This window comes from Phyllobates terribilis, unplaced genomic scaffold (assembly GCF_046119375.1).
Source record: "Phyllobates terribilis strain yellow unplaced genomic scaffold, ASM4611937v1 Scaffold_7__3_contigs__length_470593459, whole genome shotgun sequence".
NCBI lineage: Eukaryota > Metazoa > Chordata > Amphibia > Anura > Dendrobatidae > Phyllobates > Phyllobates terribilis.
The window spans coordinates 175,862,535-175,879,919 of record NW_027362767.1 but is presented as its reverse complement, the minus strand read 5'-3'; the positions used below and the strand labels follow the sequence as shown (position 1 = coordinate 175,879,919).

Here is a 17,385-nt window from a genome sequence, read left to right as displayed (position 1 = left end):
TTATATGCTCGGACATTACGCGTCTGGCGACACCAAATATGTTCATTTTTCAATGTTTGGAGGTGAAGTGACCAAAAAAAAAAGCAGTTGTGCCAATTCCAATTTCTTTCTGTTTTGATGTCTACCGTATGGTATAAATATTACGATATTTTATAAGTTCGGACAGTTACTAATTTTTTATGTATTTTTAGATTTTATTTATATATTGTGAGGCAGTGACCGGGATCGTGTACGAGGGACGTTATATATCCCCCAGAATGTGTACAGAGACCTATTAAATCCATTGGAGTGCATTAAAGTCACAAACTCACCTGCGGCTGCAATGCAGGAATGAAGGTGAGCATTGACCTGGTCAGGCTATCTGGCTAAGGCAGATTAGTAAAACCCGGCAGGGCCTTCATTTCTTGGAGGAGGCTACAGGAAGGCAGTGGGGCGGCCTCCTCCCTCCAACCCGGGTTTTCCAGTGGCTCTTGCCACAAGTCCTTTAAAATCCCTGCAGAAAGGATTAGTGTTGTTCTATGTTGGGACCTGCTAGGAGGATAGCAGGAAAGCTCAGCAGGACTGTGTGTGGCTGAACCCATGCCTGGGAAGGCCCCGCACCTGTCAGGCTCTGAGCGGCCCGGCGCGGCCATTGCCCACGGCAACCGTTGTTTAAGGACTCGTGTTAACCCGGCTGCTTGGGTCACTGCCTCAGTTACTGCACGGTGTGAACACCGCCGCCTCACAATATATATATAGATAGATAGATATTTTTTTTCATTGATTTATTATTTTTTTCTCTAGGATAAGTGGACCTCCGATCACTTGTAAAATTGTTAAATTACTGATCTCTAGTAATGCAAGTGAACAAACATGGCGCACACAGTGGTCTTCAATAGATCCTTGTGTGCCATGAGAATGAGAAGGAACATCCCCCAATCTGGATCCCAATCTGTACAACACTGGAGGCACCCGTGCAAGCTCACGTAAGGCTGATGTCACCAATCTAAGCTGAGTGGAGACATTCCGTCAGCTCATTGAGTCTTGACACTTGGGTCCCATTTGGAACCTAGTCCGATTGCTGTTTTCTGAGAAGTTCTTGGATGATCTGTCGGGTTAGATGACTGCTTTCCTTTGACTCGCTGATTGGGCGCGCGGTTATGTAAGGAGAAGGATTAGCTAGTCACTTTGTCTTAAGGACGGGCAGACGTCGAGCCTTTGATCTTCAGAAGTGCGAGGACTTACACTGGGGCTCGGCAGCAATGTTTCCTTACTGTAACATCAAAGGGCAACTAAAAGTAAGAGTGAAATGTTCATAAATCCAGCATGAAGACGGCGGCCACGGGGGAGCCTGTGAGATAACAATGCCCTCTGTATCTCTACATGGACGTCCCACTGCTTGTAGCCACCAGCTAAGGACTGAGCGGAAATGCCCAACGGCAAGCTTGTGGTTGGGTTCCTGCTTTGGTCTTCTAGTCACCACAGTGTCAGCGCTAAGCGGATACATCCGAGCTGCTCCACAAAACCCGAGTCAGACGTAATGGGAAATACAGGAATCAGATCGAGAAAAAAATCTCCAAAATGTCATCTGTCGAGATGAAATAGAGCAGGAGCCAGTGCGAGAAGACATCACTTACTGCAAGGCCTCATCTCCGGGGTGAGGTCCGGTTTACGGGCCGCACCGTGTTACCCACTTGCTTTTTAACCCCTTCCAGAATTGATCATTGTTTTGTCTTTCCACTTTCCTTTTTTGTTTCCTCCCCTTCTTCTTCATTCGATTTTTTTAAAATATTAGTTGTATAACTAAAGGTGTTAATTGTGTGATCAGGGAGATACACCAGGAAGACCTTTCTTACGCCCACCGGCTGGCTGCCTTTTTAACTAATTGGCATCCAGCGATCATTTTGTAGGCAGCACGTGAGGTGACAGAAGGAGACCATCTCCCTCTGTTTAACTGCTTAGATGCCACAGTCGCCAGTGCAGCAGCACTCTGAGGGGTTAAATGAACCTGACCGTCGCAGCTGAGGATCAGTCCTGGTCACATATACAGAGACACAAGTGCACGACACTCGTCTGATAACGGTACTCTATTCGTATCGAGCCGTGACCCTGTGTCTCCATACTTGATCTGGAAAGATTTTTTTTTTTTTATTCAGATTTTTTGATTTTCACAATTTATGAAACATATTTGGATAACAACAGATAATAGAGTTCAGCAAAACAAAGATTTGCGCTGCCCTGGTCGGGTGTTCGGGTCGCCGTGGCAGTCGATCGACAGCACTTCCGCGCCTGCAGCCTGGGTGTCTCGTACGATTACTAGGCTCTTGAACATCAAGAAAATGCACCAGGCCTAGTGACTTGGCCTCACACAATGTCATGACGTCATGGGGCCTAGGATCCGCAAGAGCGGCCCAGGGCCTAGGATGCTATAGCAGAAGAGAAGGCTCACACTGGATGCCAGGGCAACGCAAATCTTTTTGCTCAACTCTAAGGAATGACCTTCATTTGTCAAAACTGGAATACCCCATTAAGAATCTAGAAGCCTCCTGAGATATGAAAAGAATAGCCAAAGAGTAATGTGTAGACAAGGATGAGGGGAGAGGAGGGAGATGCGGCTGCAGCATCTCTGCTTTTATAACGCAGCATTCTGTGAGCGGGCAGAAGGGGGTGAAATTAAAGACATCTGAAGGACTTAAGGTACTGGGGGCAGCAGAAAACGTATCCTCAAAAGTCACATTGTTTGGTTTGGCAAGTTTCTTGGTCAATGTCACTTCTCACCTTCCAGCTCCTCCGGTCCTTTGTACCACCTGATGTTGGCGGCAGGTTTGCTGCCACTGGTTGTGCACCTCAGCTCCGCATTTTGATTTTCTCTGATTGGCCTATCGTATCCAGCGATCTGAGGCTCCTGGGGAACTCCTGAAAATGGAGATCGAGAACTTAATGAGAAGACTGGTCGAGTTAAACACCTGCCCTCTTCATCGTACGATGCCATAGTACCGATTTCTGACCCAAAGTAGCGCCAAAGTAACACCCTATGTCAGGAAATGGCAGAAGGACTCAACATTTAGGGGTTGGTGGTTCACGTTATCCACGCCCTTCTCTCTTACCCCACTTACCTAAGACTGTCACCATTGCTTTGGCTGTCCTGACCGGCATGGTGAAGATGGAGCAGGTGTACTCGCCCTCGTCAGACAGGGCCACATTGCTAATACTGATGGACAGCTCGTTCTTTGTGGATTTCACCAGCTGGATTCGGTTATCTCTGAGGGCTGTGAGGGCACAATAAAAATAATTTACAAGGGTTAAGCCCAAATTTCAAAACCGGGCCTAAAGACCCAACGCGTTCTTACCCATTCCCAAACCATGAAATCTGTACCCAAAACCCAATATGTGTCGTGTCAGTGTGATTTTTAGATTTTGCTTTTATCTAAGGCATAAATATGGGGCACGTTTAAAGTAAGTATCAAAGGAGTAGTAATAACATAAAAAAGAGCAATTCCGCATTGACACTAAGATAGAACATCATCACGTGTAACAGTGTGCCATGTGCCATTAACTGTAACTACCTGCAGTTACCACTAGAGGGAGCAGGGAGTCAAGGGAAATCAGGGGGTTCACATACCTCTTTTCTCCCCAAAGTATAGAGTCTGTTGTGCTGGATTGGACCATTGGAGGGAAGAGTCTTCATGGTCGTCCACCGTGCAGGTGAGGGTCATCCGGCCTCCTGTGGCAACCAGAACGTCTGATGTGACCGGTTGGCTGGCTGTGGAGACACAAAAAAGATCCTCATGTCAGCCATTTATTACACTCCGATAAATGCAGCAAGCGAATAATATACTGGAAACTGAATAACTACGGCAGGCGAAATCCGTGCCAACATGTGGGCGACACAACGAGCAACCAGCACATTCCGGAAGAGTCAAAGTCAGAGCTTCCTCCAACACAGCGAGCGTGCCGAGATGTACGAGGATTGTACAAATCTATCTATTATCTATCTATCTATCCATCTATCTATTATCTATCATCTATCTATCTATTATATATCTATCTATTATCTATCTGTATATCTATCATCTATCTATCTATCTATCTATTATCTATCTATCATCTATCTATTATCTGTCTATCTTTCTATATATCTATCTATAGGGCAGCCTGTAGTCCGTCATCAGTGTGTAGTAAAGCAGGGTGATGGGGGTAATCTCCATGTGGACCTGCGCTGGGGAAAGATTATCACTGAACACAGAACTGCACAGAAAAGCTGATTATTCTAAGCTAAAGTGTGAGATACGGAAAGACACTCCGTGACCCTCAGCTCTCCAGCAAATGCACCCTTCTGAAAGTCTGCAAGTGCATTACACTAATGGAGAGCCATTATCAGGAGGAAGACCGGCTCTTAAGTGTGCCATCGTTGTAATCCCACAGATAAATGTGTTGGAGAATTACTGTACGGAAATTCCTGCACGTCCTACATCAGACAGTATAGTCAACCATGCTCATCATACCGCTGCCACCAACATCTATCTATCTAATTCAGGAATCAAAGTAAGTTCCACATGGGTGCACGTCCTCAATCGCCAAACCACTGGAACCAAATATACAAACTCCAAATTCAGACAGATTTTAAAAGGAAAATGGACTTCATTAGCTCTTAATTGCTCATATGGGCTAATAAAGGTCAAGTTTTCTTTTGAATTCTCCATTAAGTTGGAGTCTATCTCCTATCTATCTATTCGTCTATATATCTCTTATCCATTTACTTGGCTGAAGTGGTCTCATAGAACAAAATGTCATCTCAGGAGGTTGGGATATACTGAATAGAGATAAGCAAGGGTCCAGTATCAAAGTGCAAATATGAATTTTCATCCTCAGGAAAAGAAAAGGCTGGAAAAGGAGAGGTTTGAGAAGATGGAAAGGCTGGAGAAGAAGGAAAATTTGGAGAAGAAGAGAAGGCTGGAGAAGAAGGAAAAGCTGGAAAGAAGGGAAGGCTGGTGAAGAAGGGAATGCTGCAGAACAATGGAAGGCTGGAGAAGAAGCAAAGGCTGGAGAAGAAGAGAAGGCTGGAGAATAAGAGAAGGCTGGAGAAGAAGGAAAGGTTTGAGAAGGAGGAAAGGCTGGGGAAAAAGGAGAGATGGGAAAAGGGAAAAAGGCTGGAGAAAAAGGGAAGGTTGCAGAAGAAGGATAGGTTTTAGAAGAAGGAGAGTCTGGAGAAGAAGGAAATGCTGGAGAAGATTGGAAGACTGGAGAAGAAGGAAAGGCTGGATAAGAAGGAAAGGCTGGAGGAGAAGGACATGCTGGAGAAGAAGGGAAGGCTGGATAAGAAGGAAAGGCTGGAGGAGAAGGAAAGGCTGGAGAAGAAGGGAAGACTGGAAAAAAAGGAAAGTTTGGAGATGAAGGAAAGGTTTGAGAAGGAGGAAAGGCTGGGGAAAAGGAAAGGCTGGAGGAGAAGGAAATGCTGGAGAAAAAGGGAAGGTTGGAGAAGGACAGACTGGAGAAGAAAGGAAGTCTGGATAAGAAGGGAAGGCTGGAGAAGAAGGAAAGGTTTGAGAAGGAGGAAAGGCTGGGGGAAAGGAAGGGCTAGAGAAGAAGGGAAGGCTGGAGAAGAAGGAAAGATTTGAGAAGGATGAAAGGCTGGGGAAAAGGAAAGGCTGGAGAGAAGGAGAGACTGGAGAAGGGAAGAAGGCTGGAGAAAAGGGAAGGTTGCAAAAGAAGGATAGGCTTTACAAGAAGGAGAGGCTGGAGAAGAATGGAAGGCTGGAGAAGGAGGAGAAACTAGAGTAGAAAAGGATGGAAAAGGGTAGAGAAGATGGGAAGGGTGGAGAAGAGAAGGCTAGCGAAGTAGGAAAGGCTAGAAAAGATGGGAAGGCTGGAGAAGAAGGAAAGTCTGGAACACATGGGAACACTGGAGAAGAAGGGAAGAATGGAGAAGGAAAGATTGGAGAAGAGAAGACTAGAGAAGCAGGAAAGGCTGGAGAAGAAGGAAAGGCTGGAGAAGGAAATGCTGGACAAGATTGGAAGGCTGAAGAACAAAAGAAATCTAGAAAAGAAGCAAAGGCTGGAGAAGAAAGGTAAGCTGAATACAACTCAGAGAAGGCAGTTACTGGAGTCAGTGTCCAGCTTTATGGGATGTTCATGAAAGAAATGGAATCCTAGTGAGGAATCCCATAATATTAATCCCCGGGTACAGTGATGATTTGTATGGTGAGGCTAACAGTAACATCGGCTGCTGCCATTATAGACCCACAGGACGTGAATTATTAAACTGGGAGAATCCCATAAGTTCCCGCAGCAGCCTTACAGCGCTTATCATCATGCCCGCCTTAATCGAAAACACATCGCTGTAATTACGCCTTTTCCATCGTTTTAACCTTCTTAAAGGTCAACATATCAGCGGAGAGGAAAATCTCTCCTGACGTGCGTCTAAGCGTTGTGTTCTGATGACAGTGGTGTCAGATGTAGACAAGGTCTAATTGGATCCTAAAAATTGATTCCTAATAACAAAGTGAAGAAATCTGACTGGTAATAGGAAAAAAACACAGGACTCATTCATATCTGTCTACTATCTATCCCTCCGTCCATCCATCCATTCATCCATCTCACAGCGTATCTATTTATTCAAGTATTTCTACAGTATATTTAATTTATCTACTTATTTTTTTATCTCTATTTTTTTCTGCATTTTTTTAATCTAATTTATCTATTTTTCTCACTAATTATTTATCTACTTTATTTTGTTATCTATCTTTTTATTCAATTTATTTTTTTATCCAATTTATCTATTTTTAATCTATCTATTTATGTTCCTAATTATTCATCTTTTTTATCTAATTATCTATTTTTTCATCTATTTTATTTTTTTCTTTATGTAATTATCTACATTTTTAGCTACTTGTGATAATACAGCTTATAATCTTAATCAGCCAGACATTTTGATTTGTTAATCCAAGAGAAATACACTATTGTTGACTTAAATGTATGTATATTTCTGTGGCTGGTCAAGAAGGACATACGATTATTTGTATAACTCTGATTGTTGTCTCCTCTTGGGTCTGTGAACAATGATGTTTGTTAATATGCTAATTACATATTATACTAAAGTCAGCTGAATATTGATTTAAAGCGCCCCTGCTATACCAACTATGTAAATTGATTACCTCAATCAATGAGACCTGAGACCTGTGAGTAATGCCCTCCCTAACCTCTTACCTGTGAATGTGTACTTGAAAGGACAACTGTAACTATTTTAAGGGACATGTGCCTCTGTAGCAGAGAGATTTGAAACAGAGATTGGAAAGAGACTTTACAAGGAGAACCAGAGATCAGACTCTCTGAGACCATCAGCTTATACCAAAGAGACACAGATTTGGATTCTTCATGATTCCGGCCTAAGGGTATATGGCCCTGACTTGAAAGATAAGGATCTGCTCCATTGACCATCAGAGAGTACATGGATACATTTGGGGAGGCCAGGTTGGGACGATGAAGTCACCTGGCCCCATGGATATGTTGTTTGGGGTTGCCAGGTGGGTCTCTCCGGTCGCCTGGAACCCATGGAGACATTTGGAGAAGACAGATTGGGACCAGCCGGTCATCTGGCCCCATGGAAACTCTCGGAGAGACCAGGGTGAGACCCTCGGGACTCCTGGCCTTGTATCTCGATGGACTTTTAGCTTCCTAAGACTGCCGCTACCTTCTCTGTTGGGGCCCGCCAGAAGCGGGGGGCCACTGGTAGAGGTAGTTGGCCCTGGAAGTCCTAAAGTTGCAGCTGTTCTATCCCAGGCAGGATGTGTAATGTTGCATCATCTTGGGTATATGTTGGGACTGTTCTATCTGTTTAGACACTGCATGGTTCTTCATCTCTGTGTGACCCCACCCGGCGTGTCACATGTGACTTCCCTGTAGTTTGGCTGTTAGTGCGCCCTCTTCTGGTGGCACACAGTATTTATGAACCTGCAGACTCTTCTGCTTCTGAATGGCCTCTCCGCTGGGTAAGATGAGTCGTAAAGCAGAAGTTTATTGATTTCCTTTCTTTCTCCATGACACCCCATAGGAATAAGCCTAAAAATACCTGAGATCATCTGTTTAGGTGGAACCTTTACTTTTCTCCACCTTAATCCTCCTGGTTAATGAGAAGAATGCCAGAACTGCAGTAAATACTGACACCAGACAGTAGAAAAATATAACCGTGCACAATCAGCTCTTATTTTTTCAATTTCAGATGTGTGAAAGGTTACGTGGCCAAAATGTATGAAATGTTTGACAATTATGAGGCAATGTGTAGGGGGGCCTCGCCGGCCCCGGTGTATGCACAGCGAGGCAATGTGTAGGGGGGCCTCGCCGGCCCCGGTGTATGCACAGCGAGGCAATGTGTAGGGGGGCCTCGCCGGCCCCGGTGTATGCACAGCGAGGCAATGTGTAGGGGGGCCTCGCCGGCCCCGGTGTATGCACAGCGAGGCAATGTGTAGGGGGGCCTCGCCGGCCCCGGTGTATGCACAGCGAGGCAATGTGTAGGGGGGCCTCGCCGGCCCCGGTGTATGCACAGCGAGGCAATGTGTAGGGGGGCCTCGCCGGCCCCGGTGTATACACAGCAAGGCAATGTGTAGGGGGGCCTCGCTGGCCCCGGTGTATGCACAGCAAGGCAATGTGTAGGGGGGCTTCGCCGACCCCGGTGTATACACAGCAAGGCAATGTGTAGGGGGGCCTCGCCGGCCCCGGTGTATACACAGCAAGGCAATGTGTAGGGGGGCCTCGCCGGCCCCGATGTATGCACAGCAAGGCAATGTGTAGGGGGGCCTCGCCGGCCCCGGTGTATACACAGCAAGGCAATGTGTAGGGGGGCCTCGCCGGCCCCGGTGTATGCACAGCGAGGCAATGTGTAGGGGGGCCTCGCCGGCCCCGGTGTATGCACAGCAAGGCAATGTGTAGGGGGGCCTCGCCGGCCCCGGTGTATGCACAGCAAGGCAATGTGTAGGGGGGCCTCGCTGGCCCCGATGTATGCACAGCAAGGCAATGTGTAGGGGGGCCTCGCCGGCCGCGGTGTATGCACAGCAAGGCAATGTGTAGGGGCGCCTCGCCGGCCCCAGTGTATGCACAGCAAGGCATTGTGTAGGGGGGCCTCGCCGGCCCCGGAGTATGCCCAGCGAGGCAATGTGTAAGGGGGCCTCGCCGGCCCCAGTGTATGCACAGCAAGGCATTGTGTAGGGGGGCCTCGCCGGCCGCGGTGTATGCACAGCAAGGCAATGTGTAGGGGGGCCTCGCCGGCCCCAGTGTATGCACAGCAAGGCATTGTGTAGGGGGGCCTCGCTGGCCCCGGAGTATGCCCAGCGAGGCAATGTGTAGGGGGGCCTCGCCGGCCCCGGAGTATGCCCAGCGAGGCAATGTGTAGGGGGGCCTCGCCGGCCCCGGTGTATGCACAGCAAAGGCAATGTGTAGGGGGGCCTCGCCGGCCCCAGTGTATGCACAGCAAGGCAATGTGTAGGGGGGCCTCGCCGGCCCCGGTGTATGCACAGCGAGGCAATGTGTAGGGGGGCCTCGCCGGCCCCGGTGTATGCACAGCGAGGCAATGTGTAGGGGGGCCTCGCCGGCCCTGGTGTATGCACAGCGAGGCAATGTGTAGGGGGGCCTCGCCGGCCCCGGTGTATGCACAGCAAGGCAATGTGTAGGGGGGCCTCGCCGGCCCCGGTGTATGCACAGCAAGGCAATGTGTAGGGGGGCCTCGCCGGCCCCAGTGTATACACAGCAAGGCAATGTGTAGGGGGGGCCTCGCCGGCCCCAGTGTATGCACAGCAAGGCATTGTGTAGGGGGGCCTCGCCGGCCCCGGTGTATGCACAGCAAGGAATTGTGTAGGGGGGCCTCGCCGGCCCCAGTGTATGCACAGCAAGGCAATGTGTAGGGGGGCCTCACCGGCTCCGGTGTATGCACAGCAAGGCAATGTGTAGGGGGGCCTCGCCGGCCCCGGTGTATACACAGCAAGGCAATGTGTAGGGGGGCTTCGCCGGCCCCGGTGTATACACAGCAAGGCAATGTGTAGGGGGGCCTCGCCGGCCCCGGTGTATACACAGCAAGGCAATGTGTAGGGGGGCTTCGCCGGCCCCGGTGTATGCACAGCAAGGCAATGTGTAGGGGGGCCTCGCCGGCCCCGGTGTATGCACAGCAAGGCAATGTGTAGGGGGGGGCTCGCCGGCCCCAGTGTATGCACAGCAAGGCATTGTGTAGGGGGGCCTCGCCGGCCCCGGTGTATGCACAGCAAGGAATTGTGTAGGGGGGCCTCGCCGGCCCCAGTGTATGCACAGCAAGGCAATGTGTAGGGGGGCCTCACCGGCTCCGGTGTATGCACAGCAAGGCAATGTGTAGGGGGGCCTCGCCGGCCCCGGTGTATACACAGCAAGGCAATGTGTAGGGGGGCTTCGCCGGCCCCGGTGTATGCACAGCAAGGCAATGTGTAGGGGGGCCTCGCCGGCCCCGGTGTATGCACAGCAAGGAATTGTGTAGGGGGGCCTCGCCGGCCCCAGTGTATGCACAGCAAGGCAATGTGTAGGGGGGCCTCGCCGGCCCCGGTGTATGCACAGCAAGGCAATGTGTAGGGGGGCCTCGCCGGCCCCAGTGTATGCACAGCAAGGCAATGTGTAAGGGGGCCTCGCCAGCCCCGGTGTATGCACAGCAAGGCATTGTGTAGGGGGGCCTCGCCGGCCCTGGTGTATGCACAGCAAGGCATTGTGTAGGGGGGCCTCGCCGGCCCTGGTGTATGCACAGCAAGGCAATGTGTAGGGGGGCCTCGCCGGCCCCGGTGTATGCACAGCAAGGCATTGTGTAGGGGGGCCTCGTCGGCCCTGGTGTATGCACAGCAAGGCATTGTGTAGGGGGGCCTCGCTGGCCCTGGTGTATGCACAGCAAGGCATTGTGTAGGGGGGCGTTGCCGGTCCCGGTGTATGCACAGCGAGGCAATGTATAAGGGGTGCCTTGCCAGCCCCGGTGTATGCACAGGGAGGCAATGATCTGTATTCTCTGACCTTTTCTCTCTTCATCTTCCCTGGTTAATTAGGTGATGGGGACATGTGTAGAACCACAGTTAATCGGTGTGCAGTTACGAGTGTAGGGCGGATGTTGGACCAGACGCCTCCATGTGCGGCCGCACCCTACATACGTTTCTATGGGAATCTAAATGTACACAGAAGTAGCAGAGTGGAGGTTGTACTCAGGTAGCTGAGCTGAGTTTACAGGATGGTCGCTGTGCTTACCAACCTCCCATCTGTCCCAGATCCAGCAGGATATTCCCAAATTTAGGAAGCTGTTCATAGTCCCGGGAGGACAGGGGTATTTTGCACATTCAACTGTATTTGTGTTCTCAGAAGACAAACACAGTAGTGGAGAAGTGAGCCGTCCGCTCCTTGCTCCACCATCCAGCTGGAGTGTGCCGTATGTGCAGACTGAGGCTCGGCACAGGAGGTGCGATGTCATCACTAGAAGGCACCTGCAGTGCCGCTCTATGCTGTTTGAGGCTCAAAATGTATGAGGGGCATCAGAATGTACGAGAACTGTGGGGGCATCAGAATCTACATGGGGCACTGTTAGTGCATAATGTATGAGGGGCACTGTGGGGACATCATGTATGAGTGGCACTGTAGGGCATCAGAATCTACATGGGGCACTGCTAGTGCATAATGTATGAGGAGAACTGTGGGGGCATCATGTATGAGTGGCACTGTAGGGCATCAGAATCTATATGGGGCACTGTGGGTGCATAATGTATGAGGGGCACTGTGGGGACATCATGTATGCGGGGCACTGTGGGGCATCAGAATCTATATGGGGCACTGTGGGTGCATAATGTATGAGGGGCACTGTGGGGACATCATGTATGAGTGGCACTGTAGGGCATCAGAATCTACATGGGGCACTGCTAGTGCATAATGTATGAGGAGAACTGTGGGGGCATCATGTATGAGTGGCACTGTAGGGCATCAGAATCTATATGGGGCACTGTGGGTGCATAATGTATGAGGAGAACTGTGGGGGCATCATGTATGAGTGGCACTGTAGGGCATCAGAATCTATATGGGGCACTGTGGGTGCATAATGTATGAGGGGCACTGTGGGGACATCATGTATGCGGGGCACTGTGGGGCATCAGAATCTATATGGGGCACTGTGGGTGCATAATGTATGAGGGGCACTGTGGGGACATCATGTATGCGGGGCACTGTAGGGCATCAGAATCTACATGGGGCACTGCTAGTGCATAATGTATGAGGAGAACTGTGGGGGCATCATGTATGAGTGGCACTGTAGGGCATCAGAATCTATATGGGGCACTGTGGGTGCATAATGTATGAGGGGCACTGTGGGGACATCATGCATGAGTGGCACTGTAGGGCATCAGAATCTACATGGGGCACTGCTAGTGCATAATGTATGAGGAGAACAGTGGGGGCATCATGTATGAGTGGCACTGTAGGGCATCAGAATCTATATGGGGCACTGTGGGTGCATAATGTATGAGGGGCACTGTGGGGACATCATGTATGCGGGGCACTGTGGGGCATCAGAATCTATATGGGGCACTGTGGGTGCATAATGAATGAGGGGCACTGTGGGGACATCATGTATGCGGGGCACTGTGGGGCATCAGAATCTATATGGGGCACTGTGGGGACATCATGTATACGGGGCACTGTGGGGCATCAGAATCTATATGGGGCACTGTGGATGCATAATGTATGAGGGGCACTATGGGGGCATCAGAATCTATGTGGGGCACTGTGGGTGCATAATGTATGAGGGGCACTGGGGGGCATCAGAATCTATATTGGGCACTGTGGGGGCATAATGTATGAGGAGAACTGTGGAGGCATCATGTATGAGGGGCACTGTAGGGGCATCATGTTTGAGGGGCATAGTGGGTGTATCATGTATGATGGGCACTGTGGGGGCATCATTATGCATGAGGGGCACTGTGGGGGCATTAGAAGGTGTGAGAGGCACTATGGGGGCATCATTATGTATGAGGGGGACTGTTGGAGCATTATTATGTATGAGGGGCACCATTATGTATGAGGGGCACTGTGGGGGCATCATTATGTATGAGGGGGACTGTTGGAGCATTATTATGTATGAGGGGCACCATTATGTATGAGGGGCACTGTGGGGGCATCATTATGTATGAGGGGGACTGTTGGAGCATTATTATGTATGAGGGGCACCATTATGTATGAGGGGCACTGTGGGGGCATCATTGTGTATGAGGGGCACTGTTGGAGCATCATTATGTATGAGGGGCACTGTGGGGGCATCATTATGTATGACGGGCACTGTCGGGGCATCATTATGTATGAGGGGCAATGCGGGGGCATCATTATGTATGAGGGGCACTGTGGGGGCATCATTATGTATGAGGGGGACTGTTGGAGCATTATTATGTATGAGGGGCACCATTATGTATGAGGGGCACTGTGGGGGCATCATTATGTATGAGGGGGACTGTTGGAGCATTATTATGTATGAGGGGCACCATTATGTATGAGGGGCACTGTGGGGGCATCATTGTGTATGAGGGGCACTGTGGGGGCATCATTATGTATGAGGGGCACTGTGGGGGCATCATTATGTATGAGGGGGACTGTTGGAGCATTATTATGTATGAGGGGCACCATTATGTATGAGGGGCACTGTGGGGGCATCATTGTGTATGAGGGGCACTGTGGGGGCATCATTATGTATGAGGGGCACTGTGAGGGCATCATTATGTATGAGGGGGACTGTTGGAGCATTATTATGTATGAGGGGCACCATTATGTATGAGGGGCACTGTGGGGGCATCATTATGTATGAGGGGGACTGTTGGAGCATTATTATGTATGAGGGGCACCATTATGTATGAGGGGCACTGTGGGGGCATCATTGTGTATGAGGGGCACTGTGGGGGCATCATTATGTATGAGGGGCACTGTGGGGGCATCATTATGTATGAGGGGGACTGTTGGAGCATTATTATGTATGAGGGGCACCATTATGTATGAGGGGCACTGTGGGGGCATCATTGTGTATGAGGGGCACTGTGGGGGCATCATTATGTATGAGGGGCACTGTGGGGGCATCATTGTGTATGAGGGGCACTGTGGGGGCATCATTATTTATGAGGGGCACTGCAGGGGCATCATTATGTATGAGGGGCAATGCGGGGGCATCATTATGTATGAGGGGCACTATGGGGGCATCATTGTGTATGAGGGGCACTGTGGGGGCATCATTGTGTATGAGGAGCACTGTGGGGGCATCATTATGTATGACGGGCACTGTCGGGGCATCATTATGTATGACGGGCACTGTGGGGGCATCATTATGTATGAGGGGGACTGTTGGAGCATTATTATGTATGAGGGGCACCATTATGTATGAGGGGCACTGTGGGGGCATCATTGTGTATGAGGGGCACTGTGGGGGCATCATTGTGTATGAGGGGCACTGTGGGGGCATCATTATGTATGAGGGGCACTGTGGGGGCATCATTATGTATGACGGGCACTGTCGGGGCATCATTATGTATGAGGGGCAATGTGGGGGCATCATATTCTATGTTTAAGGAGCTTATTGGAGTCATCACACTGTGTGAAGAGGCATCGTGGAAGGATCATGCTGTATGGTGGGAGCCATGAGATGGGATCTGTAGTGGGTATGAACACTAAGGGGCTTCACGTATAAAAGCCATATTCTTTTCTTCTGCGTAGGGCTGGATCTCCGTCCTTTCCCCGGACACATCAGGTGCTGGATCCATACAGAACCATTCTTCTTCATTCTCTTCTGGGCGTTCCCGCACCCAATATTAATAACATAACCCAGCGCAGAGGACGGGCGAGATTGATGACACGGTGTAGTTGGGGGGGCAGCTTTACCACAGCCTTGCGGTGACTAATAGTCCGTCAGCTCGCCATGAATCTAATTAATCTGCCGCTTAGCTTTTTTTTTTTTTTCATTTCAACATCTGATTAACACCTTCACTGCCACTTTGCTATTCAGGGTGTAGGGAAAGCTGAGCACACATTTTTGAAGATCCGAAAAGGTAGATGATGTGATCTGTCTGTGCCTATCAGTACTCCATCCGATGGCTAGCCGAAATCTATCCATCTATCATGGGTTTATCTATCTATTTTGAGACCTCCATAATTGTGCCGTACCTCCACTGACCACATTGCTGCCAAGTCTTTTTCATAGACATCAATGAAACAGCGCCGCCATTAACCATGAACCCAAAGTGGACATTTCTTTATTAATTATAATAACGCTGCTATAAAACCTAATATGGTATGAATATTCATATATGTAAGAAGACAATTATATTTTAAAAAAGTATAATGTTTGAATAGACAGTACGGTATTATCCCTTTAATTGCCCGTCTGGACCTATTGAAAAATGCAGTCCCGATCATGGTTGAATAGCGTCTACTTTCCGAGCCCTTCATCATACGTTTACCCGTATACATTAGACTCATTTGTCTGTCGAGGCGTGACCTCCCCCTTCCTTCCAGCCATGTCTATGTACAAATCCTATGTTTGGAGAGTTTAATAGATATTTTACAACCTGCAGCCATGCAGCCCTGTTATTAATCTTACACAAGGGTTATTATCACATAATAACAGTCTCACTTAAGATCTAGCATTATACTGGATAATCTCTCAAGCTCCTGGCATGGGGCTGCTGGGTAATCACCATGCAAAATATGTCAATAATTCATTACCGCGCCTGCTGGAAATGCAGATATGTAACGGCACACTACCAAAGCGATCATCAAAATTCAGTCAAAATGTTGGGTAAAAATTAAGTAAAAGTGAAAATTGCTAAATATTTCATTTATGACTCGGTATCTCTTCAATAAAATGGTTTCTCTAATTTGTTGCCTGCGGAGAGAATTTAGATAAAGTCTAAACTTCTGGATCCACAGTAGCAGAATGTATTCCCTAATTACAAGCATGCACACAGGGTAGCATACCCTGCCTAATGAGAGTTTACAGCCCCTAGGGGCGTACACATGGATGCAACCGGGAACCATGATCAATGTAGCAGCACAGGGAAATTAAAGGGGTTTTCTAACTATATAAATAAATGACAGCTGGGGAGTCGCAAAGTCTCTGATCTGAATGTAGCGGTAGTGAGCATGCTCTGCTATAGCACTGGCGGAGGACTAGAAAGCTGGGGTCTAATCACTGGGGAGTCTCAAAGTCCCTGATCTGAATGTAGCGGTAGTGAGCATGCTCTGCCTTAGCAATGGCGGAGGGTCTAGAAAGTTGGGGTCTAATCACTGTGGAGTCTCAAAGTTCCTGGTGGGAATGTCGAGGTGGTGAGCATGCTCTGCCTTAGCACTGGCGGAGAACCAGAAAGCTGCGGTCTAATCACTGGGGAGTCTCAAAGTCCCTGATCTGAATGTAGCAGTGGTGAGCATGCTCTGCCTTAGCAGTGGCGGAGGACCAGAAAGCTGGGGTGTAATCACTGGGGAGTCTCAAAGTCCCTGGTGGGAATGTAGCAGTGGTGAGCATGCTCTGCCTGAACACTGGTGGGGGGACCAGAAAGCTGGGGGTCTAATCACTGGGGTATCTCAAAGTCCCCGGTGAGAATGTAGCAGTAGTGAGCATGCTCTGCTATAGCACTGGCGGAGGACCAGAAAGCTGGGGTCTAATCACTGGGGAGTCTCAAAGTCCCTGGTGAGAATGTAGCAGTAGTGAGCATGCTCTGCTATAGCACTGGTGGAAGGACCAGAAAACTGGGGTCTAATCACTGGGGAGTCTCAAAGTCCCCGGTGAGAATGTAGCGGTAGTGAGCATGCTCGGCTATAGCACTGGTGGAGGACTGGAAAGATTGGATCTAATCACTGGGGAGTCTCAAAGTCCACGGTGAGAATGTAGCGGTAGTGAGCATGCTCTGCTATAGCACTGGTGGAGGACTGGAAAGATTGGATCTAATCACTGGGGAGTCTCAAAGTCCACGGTGAGAATGTAGCGGTAGTGAGCATGCTCGGCTATAGCACTGGTGGAGGACTGGAAAGATTGGGTCTAATCACTGGGGAGTCTCAAAGTCCACGGTGAGAATGTAGCAGTGGTGAGCATGCTCTGCTATAGCACTGGTGGAAGGACCAGAAAGCTGGGGTCTAATCACTGGGGAGTCTCAAAGTCCCTGGTGGGAATGTAGAGGTGGTGAGCATGCTCTGCCTTAGCACTGGTGGAGGACTGGAAAGCTGGGGTCTAATCACTGGGGAGTCTCAAAGTCCCCGGTGAGAATGTAGCAGTAGTGAGCATGTTCTGCCTTAGCACTGGCGGGAGGAGCAGAAAGTCCACCTTTACAGGTCTTCTACCTATGGTTTCAGATACACATACCCTTACTCTACGGGGAACATATCAAGGTAAATTTTTTGGGTGCC

At 49.4% G+C, this 17,385-nt stretch overlaps 1 protein-coding gene across 6 annotated transcripts in view; it reads right to left on the bottom strand.

Annotated features, from left to right (window-relative positions):
* CADM3 (cell adhesion molecule 3) overlaps window positions 1-17,385 on the bottom strand; it is a 675,629-nt gene that overhangs the window by 199,433 nt on the left and 458,811 nt on the right. For all 6 annotated transcript variants that reach the window (XM_073639537.1, XM_073639540.1, XM_073639538.1 and 3 more), the window contains 3 exons: window positions 3,602-3,742; window positions 3,096-3,248; window positions 2,758-2,895 (listed from right to left, as the gene is read on the bottom strand). In XM_073639537.1, the coding sequence (XP_073495638.1) occupies window positions 2,758-2,895; window positions 3,096-3,248; window positions 3,602-3,742 (432 nt within the window). The remainder of the gene's footprint in view (window positions 1-2,757; window positions 2,896-3,095; window positions 3,249-3,601; window positions 3,743-17,385) is intronic.